Source organism: Bos grunniens, chromosome X (assembly GCF_055505025.1).
Source record: "Bos grunniens cultivar Pamir isolate PY7600 chromosome X, Bosgru_T2T1.0, whole genome shotgun sequence".
In the NCBI taxonomy this organism is placed as follows: Eukaryota; Metazoa; Chordata; class Mammalia; order Artiodactyla; family Bovidae; genus Bos; species Bos grunniens.
The window spans coordinates 92,958,504-92,981,484 of record NC_141194.1 but is presented as its reverse complement, the minus strand read 5'-3'; the positions used below and the strand labels follow the sequence as shown (position 1 = coordinate 92,981,484).

Here is a 22,981-nt window from a genome sequence, read left to right as displayed (position 1 = left end):
GCAGCAACATGGCCGACAAATGTCCGTCTACTCAAAACTATGGTTTTTTCAGTAGTCATGTATGGAGTTGAGAGTTGGACTACAAAGAAAGTTGAGTGCTGAAGAATTGATGCTTTTGAACTGTGGTGTTGGAGAAGACTCTTGAGAGTCCCTTGGACTGCAAGGAGATCCAACCAGTCAATCCTAAAGGAAATCAACCCTGAATATTCATTGGAAGGACTGATGCTGAAGCTGAAACTGCAGTACTTTAGCCACCTGATGCGAAGAACTGACTTCTTGGAAAAGATCCTGAGGCTGGGAAAGATTGAAGGAAAGAGGAGAAGGGAATGACAGAGGATGAGATAGTTGGATGGCATCACCAACTCGATGGACATGAGTTTGAGTAAGCTTTGGGAGTTGGTGATGGACAGAGAAGCCTGGCATGCTGCAGTCCGTGGGGTTGCAAAGAGTCAGATATGACTGAGTGACTGAATTGAACTGAAACTTGTGCTAGTAAGGGGAAAAGCGCATTAGAGAGGAATGGGAATAGGTAAAGCTCAAGCTTGGGGGCTTAGAGGAAGGTCACCTGGGGATACCAACATTTCAGAGGAATGTTGGCAGTCTCAGATTTCCAATTCTCCTGAAGGTAATATTCTCCTGAAACATGCAAATCAAGGAGAACATCACTGTCATTGGACCCTACTGTCAGAAATTTGACTCAGCCCTCCCAGGCACATGAACCTTGTGGGTTCCTAAGGCTGCAGCTCACCTAGATGCTGCCATCCTGTGGACAATAGTTACATGACAGGCTTAGCCCTTCTTGCCCTGTCAGAACTGTGGGCTATTAAACCCAAACATCAGATTGTCACGTTGGCCCTATGCAACTATGACCCTGTGGTAGATTCAGTCCTTCAAGTCTCTAGAGCATGGTGGATTCCTAAACCTTGCCTTTCACATGGTTCCTACTCTCATGCGACCCTCACTAGCTACCAGCACGTGGTCCTCTCATTCCTGGACTTGATCTACTGCTTAGGGTTATGTGGATGCTATGGTCTGGAACCCTTCTCAGCATGGTACGTGTCAAGTTCAGCAGCCGCCATCACATGAAGGTTTTGGGCTGCTAAACTCTGTAGATCCACTTATGTGCAACAATGTGGCTCCTACCACACGTGGCACACAAAGCCCTTCCTCTCATGTGAGCAGTGCACCTTCCAGACCACAGCTGGTCATGTGGCTCTTCTGGTCACATGCCAGGATTTTGTAACTTGCCAGGACATGGTCACATACCAGGATGTCATCACACGAGAATTGAGGGGTTTCATTTCTGGGGTTCTAGTGGTCTGCAAGGTCATGTGATTGTCTGTGGTCCTGCAAGAGGGTCTGCCCTTTAAGAGTGGAGAGGTTACCATTCAGAGAAGTCAGACCCATAGGTGCAGAAGACCTTTACACCTGCGGTGGGTGCTCTAGCTCAGGGGAGACATTGAGGAGACTGTGGCTCATTCCCAACTTGCCACCAACTTTTATACCCTAACACAGTGGGTGGGAATCAGCGAGCAGAGGTGCCCGCCGGTACTGGAAGTTTCCTCAGAGAAGTGGGCTTTTAGAGGCACCCAAGCAACATCAGACTGTCAGACTGAGATCGCGCAAAGAGCAGAGGGTCCAAGAGGGTTGGACAGAGGTAGGTGGAGGGCTTCTGAATGTGGCCCAACTGTTGTAGACCTGGCAGAGTAAACCTGTGGGTGTGTGCGTCCTGAACCTGGACTCAGAGGAGCTGTTGTTGGCGAAGAGTGAAACGGAGGAGAAGAATGTCCTGGCTGGGTGGGTGGGGGTAGCGGTAGACCGGCCAGCTGGGGTACATGGACTTGGAAGTCATCTCTAAGCAGCAGGACTCTGAGCCATCATGAAAATGGTATAGAAGGAGTAAAGTTGAGAAGATAACAAGATTGTGTTTACATTTATGGGAGTAAATACTTCTTGATTCATGGCTCAATATCATCACTTGTGATAGTTTACCTTACATGTAGCGTAAATAATCCGCTTTATTTTCCCCTCATTTTCAGCATTTCCAAGCTTGTTTTGCAAAAGCCGAGGACCAAAAACCAGCAACAACACAAATGTACTCTACTCTAGTGAAGTGTAGAACATACAAGACTAAAGGTAAATGAATTTCCATGCTGTAAGATGTTTCTTAGGCAGGGATAGTTTCCCCAACCTGTGTGGGAAGGAAACAGCTTTCCAAAGAGCATCTGAAGAACTAGTGTGCACAGGAAATATTCTGTGAATACCTGTCCAAACCGAATTTCCCACCACTTTAAAACTTTGTGCCTTTTGTTTATTAAGAGCAATGGAATGTATGTTTATAATCATTATGACCTGTTCTTCTCTTTCAGAAATTACTTATTGCTATGAAATTCATTTTGTCTTGTCTCATCAGCCAGTCTCTCTCCTGCTGAAATCTTCACAGTTTTGTTGTTGTTGTTTTTTAGTCTTCAGAGATAGCCTCTCTTTCTGAGCATATGTCTGATAACATGATAGCAAAGATAAGTGCAGAAATGCAAATCATTCAGCAGTCTTATCTATAGCAAGAAATGTAGTGCCCTCTTCTGGAAAACAAGAAACAACTGACCCCTCAGGATGAGCAGACTGAATACCTGTCGTTTAATACAAATATCCCATACTTTTCCAAAACTCTTTTGCCATTATCCTTTAATAACTTCAGCTTCCCTGTTTTGAGTGCCTATTATGGGTCAAGCTCTGTGATAACCTCATCTTGTACATTAAGTCATTTAACCCTCAGAAAAGTCCTGAAAGGGTGCTATTTCAGTTGACAGACGAGATACATGAGTCAGGAGAGGCTGGGCTATGCTGAGGTCATAAACATTCTCCAAACCTCAGTGGCTTATCCCTCACTCCCTGGTACATGTCCATGACTCATGCATGGCCATCACAGGATGGTGGATTCAGAGATCTGATGTACTTTTAGTGGAATGACTTGGAGACTGAAACCGACAGAGCTGTCACCATCTAGAAAGTTGTCAGATGACTGTGCCTGAAGGAAAGAGGGCCCTGGGGCTGTGAGGAAGATCTCAAGCCAACAATCACATGATATTGCCCAGAAGTAACATGTATCACTCAAACGAAGAAGGAAAACTAGTCACATTTATGGCCCCGCCCAAACAAAGGGGATAAAGCAAGAAGTGCAGTTCTGCCACAAGCTTAGAATAGGAAAGAAATAGAAACACTTGGCACACAGCAACACTGACTACTGCGTGATGCAGCGGAAACTCTGAGAGGTTGAGTACCTCCGTAAAATCACATAGTAAGGGACAGAGCAGGATTTGAATCTAGGCAGGTATGTCTTCCAGTCGATGTTCTTCTATACCCTTTTCTACATCATTGTATGTTATTCTCTTAATAAAATACATAAATCTATGATATATATTATATATATATACACACTCTTGACCCTGGAACAACATAGGGCTTGGTGGTGCCAACCCCCTTGCACAGTTGAAACTTTGTAGATAACTTTTGATTCCCCCAAAACATAACTACTAATAGCTTACTGTTGACTGGAAGCCTTCTCCATAACATAAAGCATGGATTAACACATATTTTCTGGGTTATATGTGTTATATAATAAATATTTTATTGCAATAAAGAAGCCAGAGAAAAGATGATGTTATTAGAATAGCATAAGGAAGAGAAAATACATTCTATGCTACTTTACTGTATTTATCAATACCTAAAGTTTACATCTTCTGTTTACAAAATGAATCATCAGTCTTTCAGTACCTGCATCAATACCCTCTTCTATGATACAGTACACATAGATTTTATACCTACCTAACAGTGGACATCAGAAGTAGAAGTGAAACTGCTAGTTGCTCAGTTGTGTCCAACTCTTTGGGACCCCGTGGACTGTAGCCACCAGGCTCCCCCGTCCATGGAATACACTCAGGCAAGAATATTGCTGTGGGTAGCCATTTCCTTCTCCAGGGGATCATCTTCAGCCAGGGATCGAACTTGGGTCTCCCTCATTGTAGGCAGATTCTTTACCAACTGAGCTACAGGGAAGCCCTCAAAAGTAGGAAGATCACGTGAAAAAGAAATTCATGTTTGATTTACAGGTATGAGGATTCATGCATTGATATCAAAGAAGCAGCAATATGATTGCTTTATGGTTGTCTAGTGTGATGGATACCATTTCTTCATGATAGCCTAGCCTATAAACTAATGAATGAGTCATTATAAAACTTTTATGTCATAGAGTGTCACAGTCATGTACATAGTACCACAATGGAAACATTGTTTTGTTAAAACATACACAGACCTGTGGTGATGATAGGCTGATGGGCAGTTTCTCCAATTATGAGAGATAGAGAAACAGCAGAGAGAGAAAGAGGAAGGGAGGGAGGGAGAAACATATTGTATGATCATGTAATTCTTTGAGAGCAAAGTCAGAGAATAGTAAGAAAGCTAACATGTGATTAATTTTATATCAGATATCACTCACTCCATGCCTGTGTAAGGAATGACCATCCACTCCAGTACCTGTCTTGTACATGATGTTTCACCCATGTATTTCTTATGTATTTGTTGGAGGGGAAATGCACATATGAGCAGCTCATACAGTTCAAACTCAGCTGTTCAAGGATCAACACTATAGTAGAGATCCTATTACTTCATTCTGCTAGTTCCCTCTTCCTTCCTTCTGTCATCCCCTTATCCTCCTGCCTTCAAACTTTTCCAACATAAGGGTCTTTTCCAATGAGTCGGCTCTTCCCATCAGGTGGCCAAAATATTGGAGCTTCAGCTTCAGTGTCAGTCCACCAGTGAATATTCAGGGTTGATTTCCTATAGGATGGACTGGTTTGAGCTCCTGGCTGTCCAAGGGACTCTCAACAGTCTTCTCCAGCACCACATTTAAAAGCAGCAATTCTTCAGGTGCTCAGGCTTCTGTATGGTCCAAGGCTCACATTCATACAAACGTATTAATAGATGTGAATGAGTAACTATCATGTGTTCCAACCAGCCATTTATAAACAGAGTTGACATTCTCATGTGTTCCTTTACCTTGACTTTTTAATCTTTGTATTTACACATAAAACATAAATATTAATTATGTCTGAGGAACCATAAAAAACATAAAAATTCATTACTATATTTTTTCTGAGGAACCCTATTGTAATATATAGCATTATAGCTTGAATTTTTCTCCCATTATATCATATGGTGTCAGGAATATTCTGTCCTGCTTTTTGTAATCTACCTCTTAAGCCCAAAGTATGTCTTGAATAATGATACTTTTTCTTTTTTTGCACAGAGTTTGTGCAGCTCCCACCCACCCCCAACACACACACACTTAACTCTTTTTTTTAATTTAATTTTATTTTATTTTTAAACTTTACATAATTGTATTCGTTTTTCCATATGCCTGTTTCAGGCTCTGAAGTTTTCATTTTGGTTCCCTTAAACAGTTTGTCACATTGTTTCCCTCTGGGACTGCCCTGTGTTACAATTGAGACTTTTGTACACTATTAGCTGCCACAGCATCTGCCCCCATACAACCATCTGTTTTCCTTTTTGTAACATCAAATGCCACTAACACACATTCATTCCTTAGTAAACACCAGATATGGTAATAAGTATCTGATTTAGTAACAGCTAACTTATTTGTAGTCCTCATTAGTTCACAGGCACTCTGGGGGCTTCAGGGGCTTTCCATGTATTTCCATATACTAACTTAAGGTCACAATTACCTTATGAAATAAGAACTATCACTGTCTTCAGCTTGGTGGCAGGCAGGAACTGAGCCACTGCAAGGTAAAAGTTGCTTGGATTGGATCATAGGATTTAGCACCAGGATTGAAACCCTCATCAATCTGACCTCACACCCTTTGCCCATAATCAGTAAGGGGTGATTCTGTGTTCATACTGAAATGAGCACTGGGATGGGACTGACAAAGTCTGGTGGGGCAGTGGTGGGTGTAGGGTCTGTGACCAAGATGCCCTGAACTCCAGTGTTCTGGCAAGAGACATACCATTGCACGCTGCTCCACTGTATTGCCTCTCCTTGCTCAGACCGTGTGGGAACTGTTTTCCTGGTGTTCAAGTTAAAGGTGTAATACAGTGGAATCCAGAGTAGAGTAGGATTCAGTTTGGGAGGCAGAGCATTTGCCAAAATGAGTTAGAATATGTGTATCTGTAAAAGCTTAGTTATAAGCTAGTTATGAACGCTTATAATGTGGGATATTAACACATGCCCATGCACACGCACACTTCTCTCTTTCTCTGAGACAGTGGCCATGCTTGAAGTCTGTCACGAAGCTGAGCACCAGAGACATGCCAGTGCATCCAGAGCTTTCTTCCCCCACCGCCCCACACCAGATGTCTAGGAAGAAGCTATGTCTGCTGGATTCCAGGAAAAATTTCCCTTGTTTCTGAACCCACTGTTTGCAAAGTCCTCCTTCCCGTGATGAGGAAAGCGGTCATTTTAATATTGGTCAACAGGGAGGGGCTTAGCTGTATTTCTCAGTGTACACAAATGAAAAATATTAATTTTGCAAAGGCAAGATTGAACACATGCTAATTTTACAAGCGGGCTATGAAACAGTTCTTCTGCACAGGTTTTTTTTTTTTTTCTGAAATACATAAATATGGGTAGAAATGGTTAAGATGTGTGGATTCTCAAATGTTACTTTGTCAATGACCCCAAATTGCTATTATACACATTCATTTGACAAATATTAATTAGTTGTTATGCTATGCCAGGCATTATCAACCGAAAGGAATTTGTAATGTGCAAAGCCTGTGATAGAAGCAAATTTCTCCTCTAGTTCAAGACATATGTGTCCACTTGGTTCAAGGCACCTGGACCCGCCCAAGAAAGAGTGACTAGCACGTGGTCACCAAGCACCATCTCAGGTCTGCTTACAGAAGTCTGTCTCGGAGACCTGAAAGCTCATCATTAAAAGAGAACCAGTGCAGTAGCTTGAGGAATACTTAGGTTGTGGAAGGAGACTCATGTAGGTGGGGCACAATCCCGCTTCAGCCACTTAACTTGGCTGAGAATCCTGGAAGATGTAGCTCACCTCTGTGAGCCTCACATCCCTGATTTGAGAAAGGATTGACTGTGGATGCCATCATCTCAAGGTATCTGTGAAGAGGTCAAAGAAATGTAGTGAGTCTACCCAGCACTGAGAACATGTCATTTGCTACTGGACAAGTGTTGGCTTGCTTCTCACCCTGTTTTCTCCCTACCATGGCAAGAATGCCCTTACCATATACTCAGTGGCATAGTGATGATGAAGGCAGAATTCCAGAATGACACAGGAAGTCGCCATATGAACAAACATGAGGTCATAAAGATACTATTTCTTCATAGGACCATCACCTATACTAGGTGGTGGAGATTGAGGGGCAACCCAGGCAGCCTGAGTGGGAGGTGCTGGTTGCTCTATAATATTCCTGTGATCACCTATGATTCTGGCAGCATAACTGTGAGACAGGGAAGAGACTGAGATGCAAATGTTCACTAAGTGAATGTATGTGTGTGTGTTTGTGGGATGCCCCGTGGTGGCAGGGGGATGCACGTGAGTGTGATGGCCCCTCTGTGGCTATTCATCCATGGTGTCTCTTGCGGAAGGGTCCCGAGACAAGATGATGCTTGAGATTGCTTGTGTCTGAATCACCTTCACGAAAAAGGGCTCTGGCCCTGTTTCGGCGCCTGACTTAGTTGGGCAGCCTTGGGACTGTCTGTCATAGCTGTTAGCTAGTTCACTTTTACACTTTTCCCTCAGCAGCGTTATTTCTGAAGTAATGCTGGTTCTCGAAAATGACTGACTCTTCTGATACACAGTACGAAGACCACATGCCCTCACTCCACCCGTTCATAAGTGGGTTTTTTCCCCCCCTTTCATTGCTGGATTTTCTTGAAGGCAGGTTGGTTGCTGGCATTTGCCAAAGGTCAGCAATAAAATCTCTCTTTGTTGTTGTACTTGTTGATCATTAGGAACTCCTGGTTTTTTAACATGTTTGTGGGCTTCAAGCCATTGTTATATGGTGTTGAGCAGAGCACTGAAATGATTTGACTTGCGCTGTGCTGCCATGTTGAGAACAGACAGGTAAGGCAGCCAGGCTGAAAGCAGAGGGGCCAGTTGGACGGCAGTCCAGCCCAGGAGATAGATGTTCATGTCTTGGCCAGGGTGGTGGTCATGAGGTGGTGAGAAGTGGCTGGATTCTGGACATACTTTGACAGAGGAGCTGAAAGAATTTCCTGACCCATTGGATGTGGGGTGTGTGAGAAAGAGAGCCTGCCAGGCTCTCTCTGAGTTTTGCGGACTGAGCAAGTAGCATTTGTGGGTCAAATGCTCTGTCTGTGTTTAATTTCTCTTCCAGTGCCACACAGGAAAAGTGCCAAGTCTGTGAGTAGCAGGACTTTCCTGACAGCGGGCCACACAGGGAAAGCAGTGACTCCCCAGAAGAGTTCCTCCATCATGGAGTGATCGGAAGTGCACAGATCATTTCTCACAAGCCTGACCCAAGACAACATGGAACAATTCATGTACAAAATGCACAACACACAAACCTACAGAACCTCAAGTATTACAACCCAAAGGAAGATGGTTTCTAGCAGTATAATTACCACAATCTGCCCTCCCCACAAACCACTGCTACGCTTACCTGCTGGTTCAGTGCTTCACTGGGATGTGGTAAAAATAAAATATCCTTCGTGAATTCACCAATGGGAGAGAGTATGCCATGTCCCCATGCCCAGTTTCTCAGTTGTGTCTGACTCTTTAGGTCCCAGTGGCCTGTAGCCTGTCAGGCTCCTCTGTCCGTGGGAATAACCCAATAGAGAAATGGGCAGATCTTAATAGACATTTCCCATCTGACCTGCAGTGTTTCTGTAGAAAAATTAACTGATAGACTTATGGGGGTTCCCTTTTAATCAGCACTTTGTTTTTCTCTTGCAGCCTTTAGAATCTTGACTTTATCTTTAAAAATCTTGCCATTTTTAAAAAATTATATGTTTTGGTGTAAGTCTGCTTGAGTTCCTCTTGTTTGGGACCCTCTGTACTTCTTATATCTTGATATCTGTTTCCATCTTTAGGTTTGGGGACTTTTCAGCCATAATTTCTTCAAATACATTTTCAATCCCTTTCCTTTCTCCTTCTGGAATCCCTGTTCTGCTTAGATTGGCCTGCTTTACATTATCCCATAGGTCTCTTACATTGTTTTCATTTTTAATAAAATCTGGCTTTCTCTCTGCTCTTTTGATTGACCTCTTTCCATTATTATATCTTCCAGGTCACTTATTCTTTCTTCTGAATTATTCATTCTTCTGTATTATTCATTCTGCTATTCATTGCCTTGAGCTCAGCTTTTGTCTTGGCAAGTGAAGTTTTTAATTTTTCTTGGCTCCTCCTTATAGTTTCTAATTCATTTTTACAGTGATGGGCACTTATGGTAATAGCCTTTCTTAATTCCTTTAATATTTCATCACCTGCTTTCTGAACTCAGTGTCTGTTACACTGAAAGCTCTGTTTCATTGTTTGCTCTTTCAGGGGAATTCTCTTGGTCTTTTAACTAAGAGTGATTCCTCTGCTTCTTTATTTGGTTCATGATTCTCTTCCCCTCAGGTTAGGAGAAACAAATATCTACTGTAGTCTTGGAGGACCAGTTATATGCAAAAGTCTCCTTGCATTGCTTGTGTGGGTTTGATAATTTATTGGTATGAGGGCTGTTTTTGGTTTGGATGCTTGGCCTATTTCATGGGCACAATAAGAGACAGAAAGTGTATAGACCTGACAGAAACAGAAAATACTAAGAAGTGTAAGTAAGTAAGTGTTAGTCGCTCAGTTATGCCCAACTCTTTGTGACACCATGGACTGCAGCCCACCAGGCTCCTGTGTCCATGAGATTTTCCAGGCAAGGATACTGGAGTGGGTTGCCATTTCCTTCTCCAGGGGATCTTCCCAACCCAGGGATCGAACCTGGGTCTCCTGCACTGCAGGCAGATTCTTTACCAACTGAGCTACAAGGGAAGCAAAAATACACACAAAACCTCAGCACAGGCCACAGGACAGGGAAAGGTCAGTTTTCATTGCAATCTCAAAGAAGGGCAATGCCAAAGAATATTCAAACTACCCCACAACTGCACTCATTTCACAGGCTAGCAAAGTAAAGCTCAAAATCCTTCAAGCTAGGCTTCAACAGTATGTGAACTGAAAACTTCCAAATGTACAAGCTGGATTCAGAAAGGGTAGAGGAATCAGAGATCCAATTGAGAGCATCTGTTGGATCATAGAAAAAGCAAGAGAATCCCAGAAAAACATCTACTTCTCCTTCATTGACTATACTAAATCCACTGAGTGTATGAATCACAACAAACTGTGGATTCTTAAAGAGACGACATACCAGACCACTTTACCTGTCTCCTGAGAGACCTGTATGCAGGTCAATAAGCAACAGTTAGAACCAGACATGGAGCAACGGACTGGTTCCAAATTGGGACAGGAGTACCTCAAGACTATATATGGTCACCCTGCTTATTTAACTTATATGCAGAGTACATCATGCAAAATGCCAGGGTGGATGAAACTAAAACTGGAATCAAGATTGGCTGAAGAAGTATCAGTAACCTCAGATAAGCAGATGACACCACCCTAATGGCAGAAAGAGAATAGTAACTAAAGAGCCCCTTGATTAAGGGGAAGGAGAGTGAAAGTGTTGGCTTAAAACTCAGTATTCAGAAAACCAAGATCATGGCCTCTGGTCCCATCACTTGATGGCAAATAGGTGGGGAAATGGAAAGAGTATGAGATTTTATTTGCTTTGGCTCCAAAATCACTGCAGACCAGTGACTGCAGCCATGAAATTAAAAGATGCTTTCTCCTTGAAAAATAGCTGTGACAAACTTAGACATTATATTAAAAAGCAGAGACATCAGAGACATTTATACTTTGCGGATAAATGTCCATATAGTCAAAGCTATAGTTTTGCCAGTAGTCATGTATGGATGTGAGAGGTGGAGCATAAAGAAGGCTGAGTGCCAAAGAATTAATGTTTTTGAACTGTGGTGCTGCAGAATAGTCTTGAGAGTCCCTTGAATAGCACGATGATCAAACCAGTCAGTGCTAAAGGAAATCAACCCTGAATATTCATTGGAAGGATTGATGCTGACCCTGAAGCTCCAGCACTCTTGCTACTTCATGCAAAGAGCCAACTCATTGAAAAAGACCCTGATGCTCTGAAAACTTGAGGGCAGGAGGAGAAGGGGGCCACAGAGGATGAGATGGTTTGATGACATCAACTCGATAGACCTGATTTTGAGCAAACTCCAGTGGATAGTGAAGGACAGGGAAGCCTGGCATGCTGAAGTCCATGTTTTGCAAAACATTGGACACGACTGACCAATTGAACAACAGCAAGCAATGACTTGGGGAAAGAATGACAGCCAATTGGGCACTAATTCAACAAATCTCTGCTGTTCCTACTAACTGCCTCATGGACTGTCCCTCACAAACATCACAGAACACATCACCCAAGGAAGCCCCAATTGGCCTACAAGCACCCTCAGCACTCCTTGTGCCCTTCTCTTCAGAACTGGCATTCCATAGACCCCCCTCTACTCAAACCTCTACTGAACATGCATAGGCATATAAAGAGAACTGACACCACTCTGCTGGATGGGGTGAACAGTTGTACCTTAAACACTTCTGGGGACTGAGATATGGAAAATAAATTGGAGGCTATCATCATGTATGCTAGCTTTATGCAATTGACAGATGGTGTATATAATCCCAACACTTCCTTCACAAGATGAACAAGAAGGGTTAGTCAGGTGAATACATAGAAGAAGGCTAAGAGACCCCCAGTATACCTAGCTTGGCTGACTGGTGCATGTGCTTATCTCCTGAAGAAAGTTCCTAAAGACTGGTGGAGGAGATTGATTCCTAAAATGTGAAGACACCAACATGAGATTTCCAGTAATGGGAAAAATCTAGGAAGTGCAACACCCCACTAGTGAACAAGATAATATCCCAGTAATTGACCCCATAGAAACTCAGGTCCATGAAGTGCCTGGCAAAAAATTCAGAATGATTGCTTTAAAGATGCTCAGACAGCTACAAGACAACTCAATGAGATCAGGAAAGCAATACTTGAATAAAATGGAAAGTCAACAAGGAGACAGAAATCATAAAAGGGAGCCAAAAAGATATTTTTGGAGCCAAAGAATACAATGGATGAGAGTAGAAATATTCTAGAGACCTTCAACAGCAGACTGCATCAAGCAGAAGAAAGAATTTATGAACTAAAAAAGACTTCGTTTGAAATTATCTAATCAGACTTGAAAAAAATGAAAAAGAGTGGGGGAAACCTATGAGATTTTTTGAACACTATTACATGGACCCGTAATGGGGGACCCTAGGTAAGGAGGCAAAAGAGAAGGAGGAAGAGGAGACAGAAGGAGGAAGAAAGAGAGAAAAGGGAAATTTTTATTTATGGAAATAATGGCTGAAAACTCTCAATTTATGGGAGAAACATCGACATCCGAATTCATAAAACAATTTCCAAAACAATATCATCTCATAGTAGGTTATATGAAGACACATTTTAATAAAAACCTCAAAAGTTGAAGACAGGAAAAGAATTGTGTTTTTTTTTTTCTATCTGTCTTGATATTTTACTGATTTTGAATTCTTACAATCTAGAATTTCATTTCAACTTTTTTAAGATCAGTTTTTCTTGGAGTATCGTTGCTTTACAATATTGTGTTAGTTTGGTATCCAGCAAAGTTAGTCCGCTATACATCTACATATATCCCCTCTTTTTTGGTTTTCCTGCCTATTTAGGTCACCACAGAGCACTGAGTAGTTTCCTGTGCTATACGTGGGTTTTCATTAGTTATTTGTTTTATATGTAGTAGGGTGTGTGTCAATCCCAATCCCCCAGTGCATCCCACACCCTACCCCACCCTCAGTATCAATGAGTCCATTCTTTATGTCTGTCTCTATTTCTGCTTTACAAATAAGTTGATCCATGTCTTTTTTCTAGATTCCACAATTGTTACTATATATTTCTTTTTCTCATTTTGAATTATTTCACTCTGTATGACAGTATCTATGTCATTCCTTTCAGTGTCTGAGTAACATTCTGTTGTATATATTTGTATATATGTACCACGTTTTCTTTATCCATTCTTCTATGATGGAGATTTACATTGATTCTATGTGCAGGGTATTGCAAATAGTGCTGCAATGAACAGTGGGGCCATGTGTCTTTTTCAATTATTGTTTTCTCTGGGTGTATGTCCAAGAGTGAGATTGCTGGGTGATATGGTAGTTCTATGCTTAGCTTTTTTAAGGAACCTCCATACTGTTCTCCATAGTGGCAATATCAAGTTACATTACCACCGATACTATAAGATGTCTCCCTTTTCAAAGAGAGAATTTTTAAGTTTGTGAGAGAAATGCGACTTGTCACATAAAAGGGAACAGCATAAGGCTATCAGGAGATTTCTGAAAAGAAACCTTGCAATCCTGGAGAGAGTGGGATGATATATTCAAAGTGCTGAAAGAAAACAACTAACAACAAAGAATACTCTATTCAGAAAAGCTGTTCTTAAGAAAAGAAAGATAATGACATTCCCAGAGAAACCAAAGCTGAGGGAGTTTTTCACCGATAGACTTGCCTTAAACAAAATGCTCAAGGGAGTTCTTTAAGTGGAAACAAAAATACACCAATTAATAACATAAAAACCTTGGAAATGATGTAACTCACAAGAAAAAGTAAAGCAAATAGTCAAATTCAGAATGTTTAAACTTCTGTATAAAAGTGAAATGTATTAAAAATAAACAACCCAATCAAAAAAGTGGGCCAAAAAATTAAACAGACATTTCTCCAAAGAAAACAAATGGATGGCTGACAAACACATGAAAAGATGTTCAACATCACTCATTTTCAGAGAAATGAAAAGCAAAACCACAATGAGGTACCATCTCATGCTGGCCAGATAGGTCCCATCAGGAAATTTACAATAAATGCTGGAGAGGGTGTGGAGAAAAAGGAACCCTCTTCCATTGTTGGTGGGAATGCAAACTACTACAGCCGCTATGGAGAACAGTGTGGAGATTCCTTAAAAAACAGAAAATAGAACTGCCATACAACCCAGCAATCCCACTGCTGAGCATACACATCCAGGAAACTGGAATTGAAAGAGACACATGTACCCCATTGTTCATTGCAGGACTGTTTACTAGGATATGGAAGCAACCTAGATGTCCATCAGCAGAAGAATGGACAAGAAAGTTGTGGTACAGATACACAATGGAGTATTACTCAGCTATTTAAAAAATTCATTTGAGTGAATTCTAACGAGGTGGATGAAACTGGAGCCTATTACACAATGTACAGTAAGTGAGAAAGAAAAACACCAATGCAGTATATTAATGCATATACATGGAATTTAGAAAGATGGTAACAATGTCCCTATATGCAAGACAGTAAAAGAGACATGGGTATAAAGTACACACTTTTGGACCATGTGGGAGAAGGCGAGGGTGGGATGATTTGAGAGAATAGCATCAAAACACATATTTTACCATATGTGAAATAGATGACCAGTCCAAGTTCGATGTATGAAACAGGTCACTCAAAGCCAGTTCACTGGGATAACCAAAAAGGATGGGATGGGGAGGGAGGTGGAAGGGGGTTCGGGATGGGGGGACACATGTACACCCGTGGCTGATTCATGTCAATATACAGCAAAAACCACCACAATATTGTAAAGTAATTAGCCTTCAATTAAAATAAATTAATTAATTTAATTATTTAAAAAATAGAGTTGCAATAATTTGTTAGTGCTCACAATATCAAAACATGTAAACCAGGACATCAGTAACACAAAATGAGATGGGAAGAAGTAAAACCATAGAGTTTTCCCATGCAATCAAAGTTAAGCTGCATTATTAGTATCTTAAATCAGACTGGTATAATTAAATATCTTTCATGTAAGAATGGTGGTAACTAGCATTATTAATTAATTAGGGTTTTGTTTTTGGTAAGTCTTTGAAATGTAGCATATTATTTCATCATAGTAGCAGGGTGAATAATTTATTAAATAATTTTGCATGCTTTTTCTTTTTAATTGAAGTACAGTTGATTTGGACTCTTCTGGTGGCTTAGCAGTAAAGAAGCTGCCTACCAAGAATAAGATGCGGGTTTGATCCCTAGGTCAGGAAGATCCCATGGAGAAGGAAATGGCAACTCACTCCAGTATCCTTACCTGGGAAACCCCATGGACAGAGGAGCCTGGTGGTAAATGATTAATACATAGGGTCACAAAGAGTTGGACACGATTTATCGACAAAACAACAACAATAGTTAATTTGCAATATTATATTAGTTTCCAGTGTATGGCATAGTGATCCAGTAGTTTTCCAGGTTATACCCCACTGTTAGTTATTATGATACTTATAATTCACTGTGCTATAGAGTATATGATTGTTGCTTATCTATTTTATACTTAGTAGTTGTATCTCTTAATCCCATTCCACTAGTTTGTCCCTTGTCCCTTCCCTTGCCTGTTTGTAACCAAAATTTTGTTTTCATTATCTGTGAGTCTGTTTACATTTTGTGTATGCATTCATTTGTGTTTTTTTTGTTTAGATTCCACATGCAAGTGGTATCGTACAGTATGTATCCTTCTATACTTGACATTTAACTAAACACAATATTGCCTAGATCCATCCATATTGCAGCAAATAGCAGAATTTCATTCTTTTCATGGCTGAGTAATATTTCTGTGTTTGTGTGTGTGCATATGCGTGTGTGTGTGTGCATATGTACGTGCATGCACCACATTATTCTACCCATTCATCTGGTGATGGACACTTAGGTTGCTGTCATACATTTGCTACTGTAGTGCTGCTATGAACAATGGGGTTATGTATCTTTTCATTGTTTTTGTTATTGTTCTGGATATATATCCAGGAGTGAATTGTTGGATCATATGGTAGTTTTTAGTTTTTGAAGGAGTTCCATATGGTTTTCCATAGTGGCTGCTCCAATTTCCATTCCCACCAGAAGGGTGAAAGAACTCCTTTTTCTCCACAGTCTTTCGAACACTTATTATTTGTAGACCTTATTATGATATCCATTTTGACTGGAATGCAGTGGTACCTCATGGTTGTTTTGATTTGCATCCTTCTTATTAGCCATGTTGACCATCTTTTCATGTGCCTATTAACCATGTGTACATCTTCTCTGGAAAAATGTCTATTCAGGCTTCCTGCCCATTTTTTTACTGAATTGTTTTTTGTTTTGATACTTAGTTCTATGAGTTGTTTATATATTTTGAATTAAAAACCCTTGTTGATCACATTGTTTGCAAATATTTTATCCCAATCCTTAGGTTTTCATTTTTTATGGTTTTCTTTCCTGTGCAAAAACTCTTAAGTTTAATTACATCTCGTTTAACTATTTTTGCTTTTATTTCTTTTGCCTTAGAAGACTCATCAAAAAAAAAATACTGCTATTTTTGTCAATGAGTGTTCTGCTTATGTTCTCTTCTAGGAGCTTTGTGGTTTGAGGTCTTAAACGTGGGTCTTTAAAACATTTAGAGTTTATTTTTGTATATGGTGTGAGAGAAAGTTCTAATCTTTGTTTTGCAAGTACATGACCAGTTTTCCCAGCACCACTTATTGAAAACTGTCTTTTCTCCATTGTATATCTTGCCTCCTTTTTCATAGGTTAACTGACCATAGGTGCATGGGTTTATTTCTGGACTGTTTATTCTACATCATTGATCTATGTCTGTGTTCTGTATCAGCATTATGCTGTTTTGATTACTGTAGCTTTGTTGTATGGTCTGGATTTTGAGAAGGTTATACCTCCATCTTTGTTTTTTGCTCAAGATGGCTTTAGCAATTTGAGGTCTTTTGTGGTTCCATAGGAATTTTGGATTATTGGTTCTAGTTTTGTGAAAAATGGCATGGGTATTTGGATAGAAATTGCATTAAAGCTGTACATTGCTTTGGGTGGTATGGACATTTTAACAGTATTAATTCTTTCAACCCAAGAGCACAGGATGCCTATTTCTTTATTCACCTTCGATTTCTTTCACCAGTTTTTAGAGTATAGGGTTTTCATCTCCTTGGTTATGTGTACTCCTAGATATTTTATTCTTTTTGATGCAATTTAAACAGAATTTTTAAAAATCTTTCTCTTTGTGATATTCCATTATTAGTGTATAGAAATGTAACAGATTTCTGTATGTTAATTTTCCACCCTTCAACTTTAATAGATTCATTCATGAATTGTAGTAGTTTTTAGGTGGTCTTTAGAGCTTTCAATACAAAGTATCATGTCTGCAAAGGGTGTGTTTTATCTCTTCCCTTCCAGTATGGATGACTTTATTTATTTATATTTTTCATTTTATTGCTGTGGCTAGTAGGACTTTCAATACTATGTTAAATAGAAGTGGTGTGAGTGGTATCCTGTCTTGTACCTGAATTCTGCAGGAAGTCTTTCAGCTTTTCACTGCTCTCTGAGATGCTGGCTGTGAGTTTCTCATAGATGCCTTTATTATTTTGAGACATATTCCCTCTAAACTTTGTTGAGAGTTGTTTTCATGAACGGATGTTCAATTGTGTCAAACAGTTTTTCTGCATCTACTGAGATAATTATCTGAGTTTTAACTTTTGTTATATTATAATGGTGCATCACACATTGATTTGCAAATGTATCATCCTTGTGACACTGAAATAAATGCTATGTGATTATGGTGTATGGTCCTTTTTATATATTGTTGAATTTGTTTTGCTAATATTTTGTCTAGGATTTTTCTATTTATATACATCAAAGCTGTTGCCATGTCATTTTTTTTTTTTTTTCTGTAGTGTCTTTCTCTGGTTTTAGTATCAGGGTAATGGTGACCTTGTTGCATTCTAATTTTCTTATGATTCTCATATGATTCTCATTTCTTTGAAATGCCATTTGTTATCATTTCAAAAAAAGCAACAACATGCTGGCTCAGATGGTAAAGCGTCTGCCTGCAATGCGGGAGACCCGGCTTCAATCCCTGGGTCAGGAAGATCCTCTGGAGAAGGAAATGGCAACCCACTCCTATATTCTTGCCTGGAAAATCCCATGGATGGAACCTGATAGGCTACAGTCCATGGGGTTCCAAAGAGTCAGACACGACTGAGCAACTTCACATGCAGTTAGGAACAAGCTATTCACTATTTTTATTAATTATGAATTAATTTTTATATTTTCTCAAGTCTTTGAAATGGTTTATCATTTCAACATGTAGGAAAAATAAATTTTTTTACTGAATTTAAAAAATTGTTTTATTACTTCAACGTGGAAACAATGAACACATCATTAATTACTATTACATTTTTCTTTCTTACTAAGTCTTTAAAATACAATCTGTTTTCATTTAAACAAGGAAACACCATACACAAACTACTAATTATTTTTCTATTCTTTTTTTGTTACCAAATTGTTGATATTTTCTGTGTTACCCTTTCAACATATAAACACTAGGAACAATCTATTAATTAACGGTATTTTTTCTCAGTAAGTGTTGAAATGCATTGTTTTATCACATTGACTTGTAAACATATGAGCAGGTAACTACTTTAACATTTTTCTTACTAATTCTTTGAAATACAATGCTATCATTTTAACATATAACAATATAAAGAATTTACATTCTCTTGTCTTTACTGTTTTTGATATGCAGTATGTTATCATTTCAACATGTAAACAGTATACATAAATGATTAATCAGTTATTCTACATCTTTTGTTTCTTATTAACTCTTGGATACACAGTGTGCATTTAACACTTAGGGTACATCACATTCGAGAATAGCCAAATTTCTAGACTTCAATATTCACATATGGTTAGTGTGCACCATACTGAACAGTGCAACTCTAGTGGAAGAGCAGACAGAATAAATACATATGGAACAATGTGTACCATGAAGGAACTGTACATGGTACATTAAGACAAAGAAACATCAGAATAAATCTACTTAAATGGGGAAATAAGAGACAACAGAAAACCTATCTGATGAGGTAACATTCAAGCCATGATGTGAGGACTGAGCAGCTATCCAACAGGACAAAAGAGGCCAATATCATTTGAGCCAATCATGTAAGGGAAAATGCAAAAAAAAGCGGGGGGGAGGTTTATGGGGGATAAATAAGTTCTCAAGTGCTCTAGGGAAAACAGACAAACTAGTAAACAATAGGAGTATCTACACTTTGGTGAGATCAGGGACTTTTTTTTTTTTTAACATGTGGAAAAGTACCTAAATCATAACAGATACTTGGTGAATGTGTGTGAAATAGCCAATAACAAAGCCAGGGTTCTGAGACCTGAGAAATCAGGCAGTAACATGCTGATGAAGGTACCACTAGGTAGTGGGCATAGTCTGTTTCTTTTTACCTGCGTATGTGTCCTGATAAACAACCTGAGCGAATCAGAAACAGAGGAAATTTGCAGGTACCTAGAGGGCAAAATTACTCAACAACTACCACCTCTAGGAAGAGTTTCAACAGATCTGAATTGTGTCAAGTGCCCATAGATTGATAAATGGACCAATCAGTGTGGAGAAGAAAATGATATGATATATTATGCCTCAGTCAGCTTATATCACATAGCCATAACTTGGTTAGTAATGAGAAGAAGATGTAGAGGGCAGTGAACAAGAGATCCAGAGGACCTTTCAAATTCCTCTATTTCCTTTTTAAAGTTTCTCTTTTATAGAGGTCAGTTACATATCCAACATTCTTAAACCCGTTTTCTGGAACAGTAGAACTTTGTATATGTATCTCTACAAACTTGGGCTTCAGGCAAAACTATGAACACTTAACAGCCATGCATCAGTGGTGAAACACTTCTTATATAGTGGAAATCAATCAGAATAAGTGGCCCATTGCACGTGATCCTGGTGTAACATGTGCAGCATCGCCTTGACCTGGGCCTGAACTTCGGCAAGTTTCTGTCGGTTCAAGCTGTGATAAAAATTCTGCTCCTGGTAACAATGGACAGGAACAGGATAAATCACATGCCTCAGCCTCGGTAAGGATGTCAAGCGCTGCAGAAGGCTCTTGAGCACAGGCATCGTAATGGGGTTGAAGGCAAAGTTAAAAACACGAAGGTGGACACATCGGTTCAGGGTTGGGATGATGGCCAAGAGAGTAGAATCAGTCATCATACAATTATTTATCTCCAGACGTTGTATGGTGCCTGAAACCTTTTCCAGCAGAACCTGGAAGGGCTCATAAGCTTCTGAAAAGAAATTATTGTTATTGAGATTCAATACCCTGAGCTGGGTGGCCTGAGAGCTCTGGGACAGGAAAGAGACATCTCTGATAGAAAGGCCACAGAAAGGGAGACACAATGTATCCATATGAGGTGGCAGGACTCTAAAGAGAGAAAAAGTAAGTTTATTTCAGAAGAATGACAGCAAAGACCCCCAAATTACAGGAACATATTCCTCTACAATAAACTGCTATATACTAGTTTCCAATAGGTGGTTATCAATGTGGACTTTAGGATCAGAGATTATAAATTTTGGACACTGAGAAAGTTACTTTACCACTCTGAGGAAGAGGGTTTTAACCTTGAAATGTGCACACCAGTAATTATTATACAGAGTTACGAGAAGGATTAAGTGAAAAAATTCACATGCACTCAGTATATATAAAATAATAAGGATTGGATCTGGTTCACTTATTTGGTGAGGCTGGGTCTAGGAAAGCAGCCAACTGAGGGTTTCCTTTACTTTCCAGATGACAAGCTCTCCATTCAAGGGTCTAAGCCTTCGGGAAAATACAGGAGCAAAATTATCTGGCAGTGTTAACTCTTGTGACCCATCCACGGGCATGTGCATTAGAACTACAACTTAACGTTTCTCTTTGAGTGCCTCCCCTTCCTCTCTAGAGAGCTATAAAGTCCAGGAGCAGAAGGACTGAGTCTTTTTCAGAAATCTATGTACAAACATGTTCTGTCTGCCTGTGGTCACTGAATGAATGAATAAGCACAGCTTCCTTCACTAACCTCATCTACCTCTCACCATAAGGTACCCCATTCTCCCCCAGCTAGGTTCAAACTCCTAGCAATGCCTATGCTGAGGTGAAAGGAAAAGTAGGTTACTAGGAGCATAGGAAGAAGATGTAAGAATGGTCCCTTCTGTCTTAACAATGAGGTTTTCAGGGAACCCAGATTTCTCCCAATCCCCTCACCTGAGCAGTTTGTGCAGTTGATCTCTGAGGTAGAAGAAAGACAACCTGAGCTCCTGGAGGTTTTCCAGCTGCCCAAGCAGGATGAGAAAAAACCTGAAATTCCTTCCCTTATAAGACCTAAAGGGGATGTTAGACAAACTAAGGCTGTGCAGGTGGATCATTCCAGCAAAAAGGGTGATGATCTCATTCAGATAAGCCTGATCCATTTCCAGATGATTAATGCACCCCAGATCCAGAATCTGAAGGATATGTCTGTTGGTAGACATTCTATTGATTCGCAAATCTCTGCAGCAGAGGTGCAAGAACCCAGAACTCTGCTCAACTTTATTACAGAGGAAAGTGAGAAACTGCTGTGCTCTCAAGGTATTACTGAGGGAAATATTCACTAGTAATTCCATGGTTTCCTGAGCTGACTCAACCTCAGACCCAGAATTACCAATCTCAAGGCACCTGGCACGATGCTGAGTGTTTTCTAAGTTACGGACAGCATGCCGAGAGTATTTGCATGACTGTAAACAGAAAGGGAATGTGATCCTGACGTGAGAGCATGTTATCTTACAGTTTGACCTGTGCCTTAAATCTAGGATCCTCAGTTTGTGGCCCCTGTAAGGAAAGAAGACAGAACACATGAAATGTGGTTGATTGGAACATAACCCAGCAAGATCAATGGTGGGAAACGGAGAGAACACCTGAATCCTGGTTTTCACTTCATCACCATTCACCAAGAAGTTCTTTCCACACAAACTGAGCATCTTTCATCCTTTCCCCACACTTCCTTCACCTCTGGTCTTGCCCTGTCTCAATGCCCCTATCCCACTTCTATGTAATCACAGTCAAACTCATTCATAGTACCCTCAATCACCTCTATTCTTTAATCAACTCTATAAGACAATGAAATACTGAAGGTGACCCCAACTGCTGAATTCATTGGCTAGTGTTGGGAGAAGGTTAGATACTCCCCTGCCCCAGGCTACAGCGTACCCTCCTGCTGACTCCCTATAAATCTTCTGGTCATAGACTTACCTAGAGGAAGAGTTCTGGGCTGGGGGGATTGGCAGACCATCAATCATGGCTTCCAAGATGTCATAGTATGACTCCTGTGCCTTCAGTGACCCAAGATGGAGACAGTGAAAAGGCCAGACCCTCACCATTGCCTTTAGGATCTTCTTATGCCCACCCAAGAAGGCAGTGCTGAACAATGGAACAAAGAGACCTCCTGGGATTTTCTCCAGAGCATGCATCACTATAGGCTCACTACTCAGCAGACTCTTTGCAGCAAGCTCGAAGAGTGTGGCTGTGATCTTTTGGTCCATCTTCACAAACCTGCTTCAGAGTGGAGAATATTTAGAAGTTCTGAGAAAAAATCTATAGTCTCTTGTTTGTTTCCAGGGATAGCTATGGACAAAATGCTTATTGAATAAATATATGGGCAAATTATATGGCCAACTCAAGTGACCTCTCCTCTGGGAATAGAATGAAAATAGACTTGTGTGTGTATTTAATTATATACATGCACACATACACACATTTACATAAGATAAAATGCCATTATAAGTCATAGGTAAGTTAGCAGAAGCCAATCATGACCTTCCTCAAATTATTTCTTCCCAAAAAGACACAAATCAATAAGAAGGAAAATGTGCATCAACATAAAAGCCTCACAATTCCTTTAAAATGGAGAATGCCAAAAATTCAAAGTAATTGTGAATAAAACAAAAATCATAAAATCTCAG

The 22,981-nt window shown here is 40.1% G+C and overlaps 2 protein-coding genes and 1 long non-coding RNA gene across 3 annotated transcripts; 1 reads left to right on the top strand and 2 right to left on the bottom strand.

Annotated features, from left to right (window-relative positions):
- Positions 1 to 2,038: 2,038 nt before the first annotated feature.
- LOC147340922 (uncharacterized) lies at positions 2,039 to 6,554 on the top strand. Its single transcript, XR_015159218.1, has 2 exons — positions 2,039 to 2,136; positions 6,283 to 6,554. It is a non-coding gene; the product is annotated as an uncharacterized LOC147340922 (long non-coding RNA).
- Positions 6,555 to 18,311: 11,757 nt separating this feature from the next.
- LOC147340921 (leucine-rich repeat-containing protein 14-like) lies at positions 18,312 to 20,413 on the bottom strand. The gene has a single exon (XM_086388492.1). It carries the CDS (start codon positions 20,411 to 20,413, stop codon positions 19,916 to 19,918), a length of 498 nt encoding a protein of 165 aa, XP_086244618.1. The 3' UTR covers positions 18,312 to 19,915.
- LOC147340920 (melanoma antigen preferentially expressed in tumors-like) lies at positions 18,312 to 22,605 on the bottom strand. Its single transcript, XM_086388491.1, has 2 exons — positions 22,272 to 22,605; positions 18,312 to 21,851 (listed from the first exon to the last, which is right to left on the bottom strand). The coding sequence occupies exons 1-2, from the start codon at positions 22,559 to 22,561 to the stop codon at positions 21,245 to 21,247; spliced, it is 897 nt and encodes a 298-aa protein (XP_086244617.1). The 5' UTR covers positions 22,562 to 22,605; the 3' UTR covers positions 18,312 to 21,244.
- Positions 22,606 to 22,981: the final 376 nt, after the last annotated feature.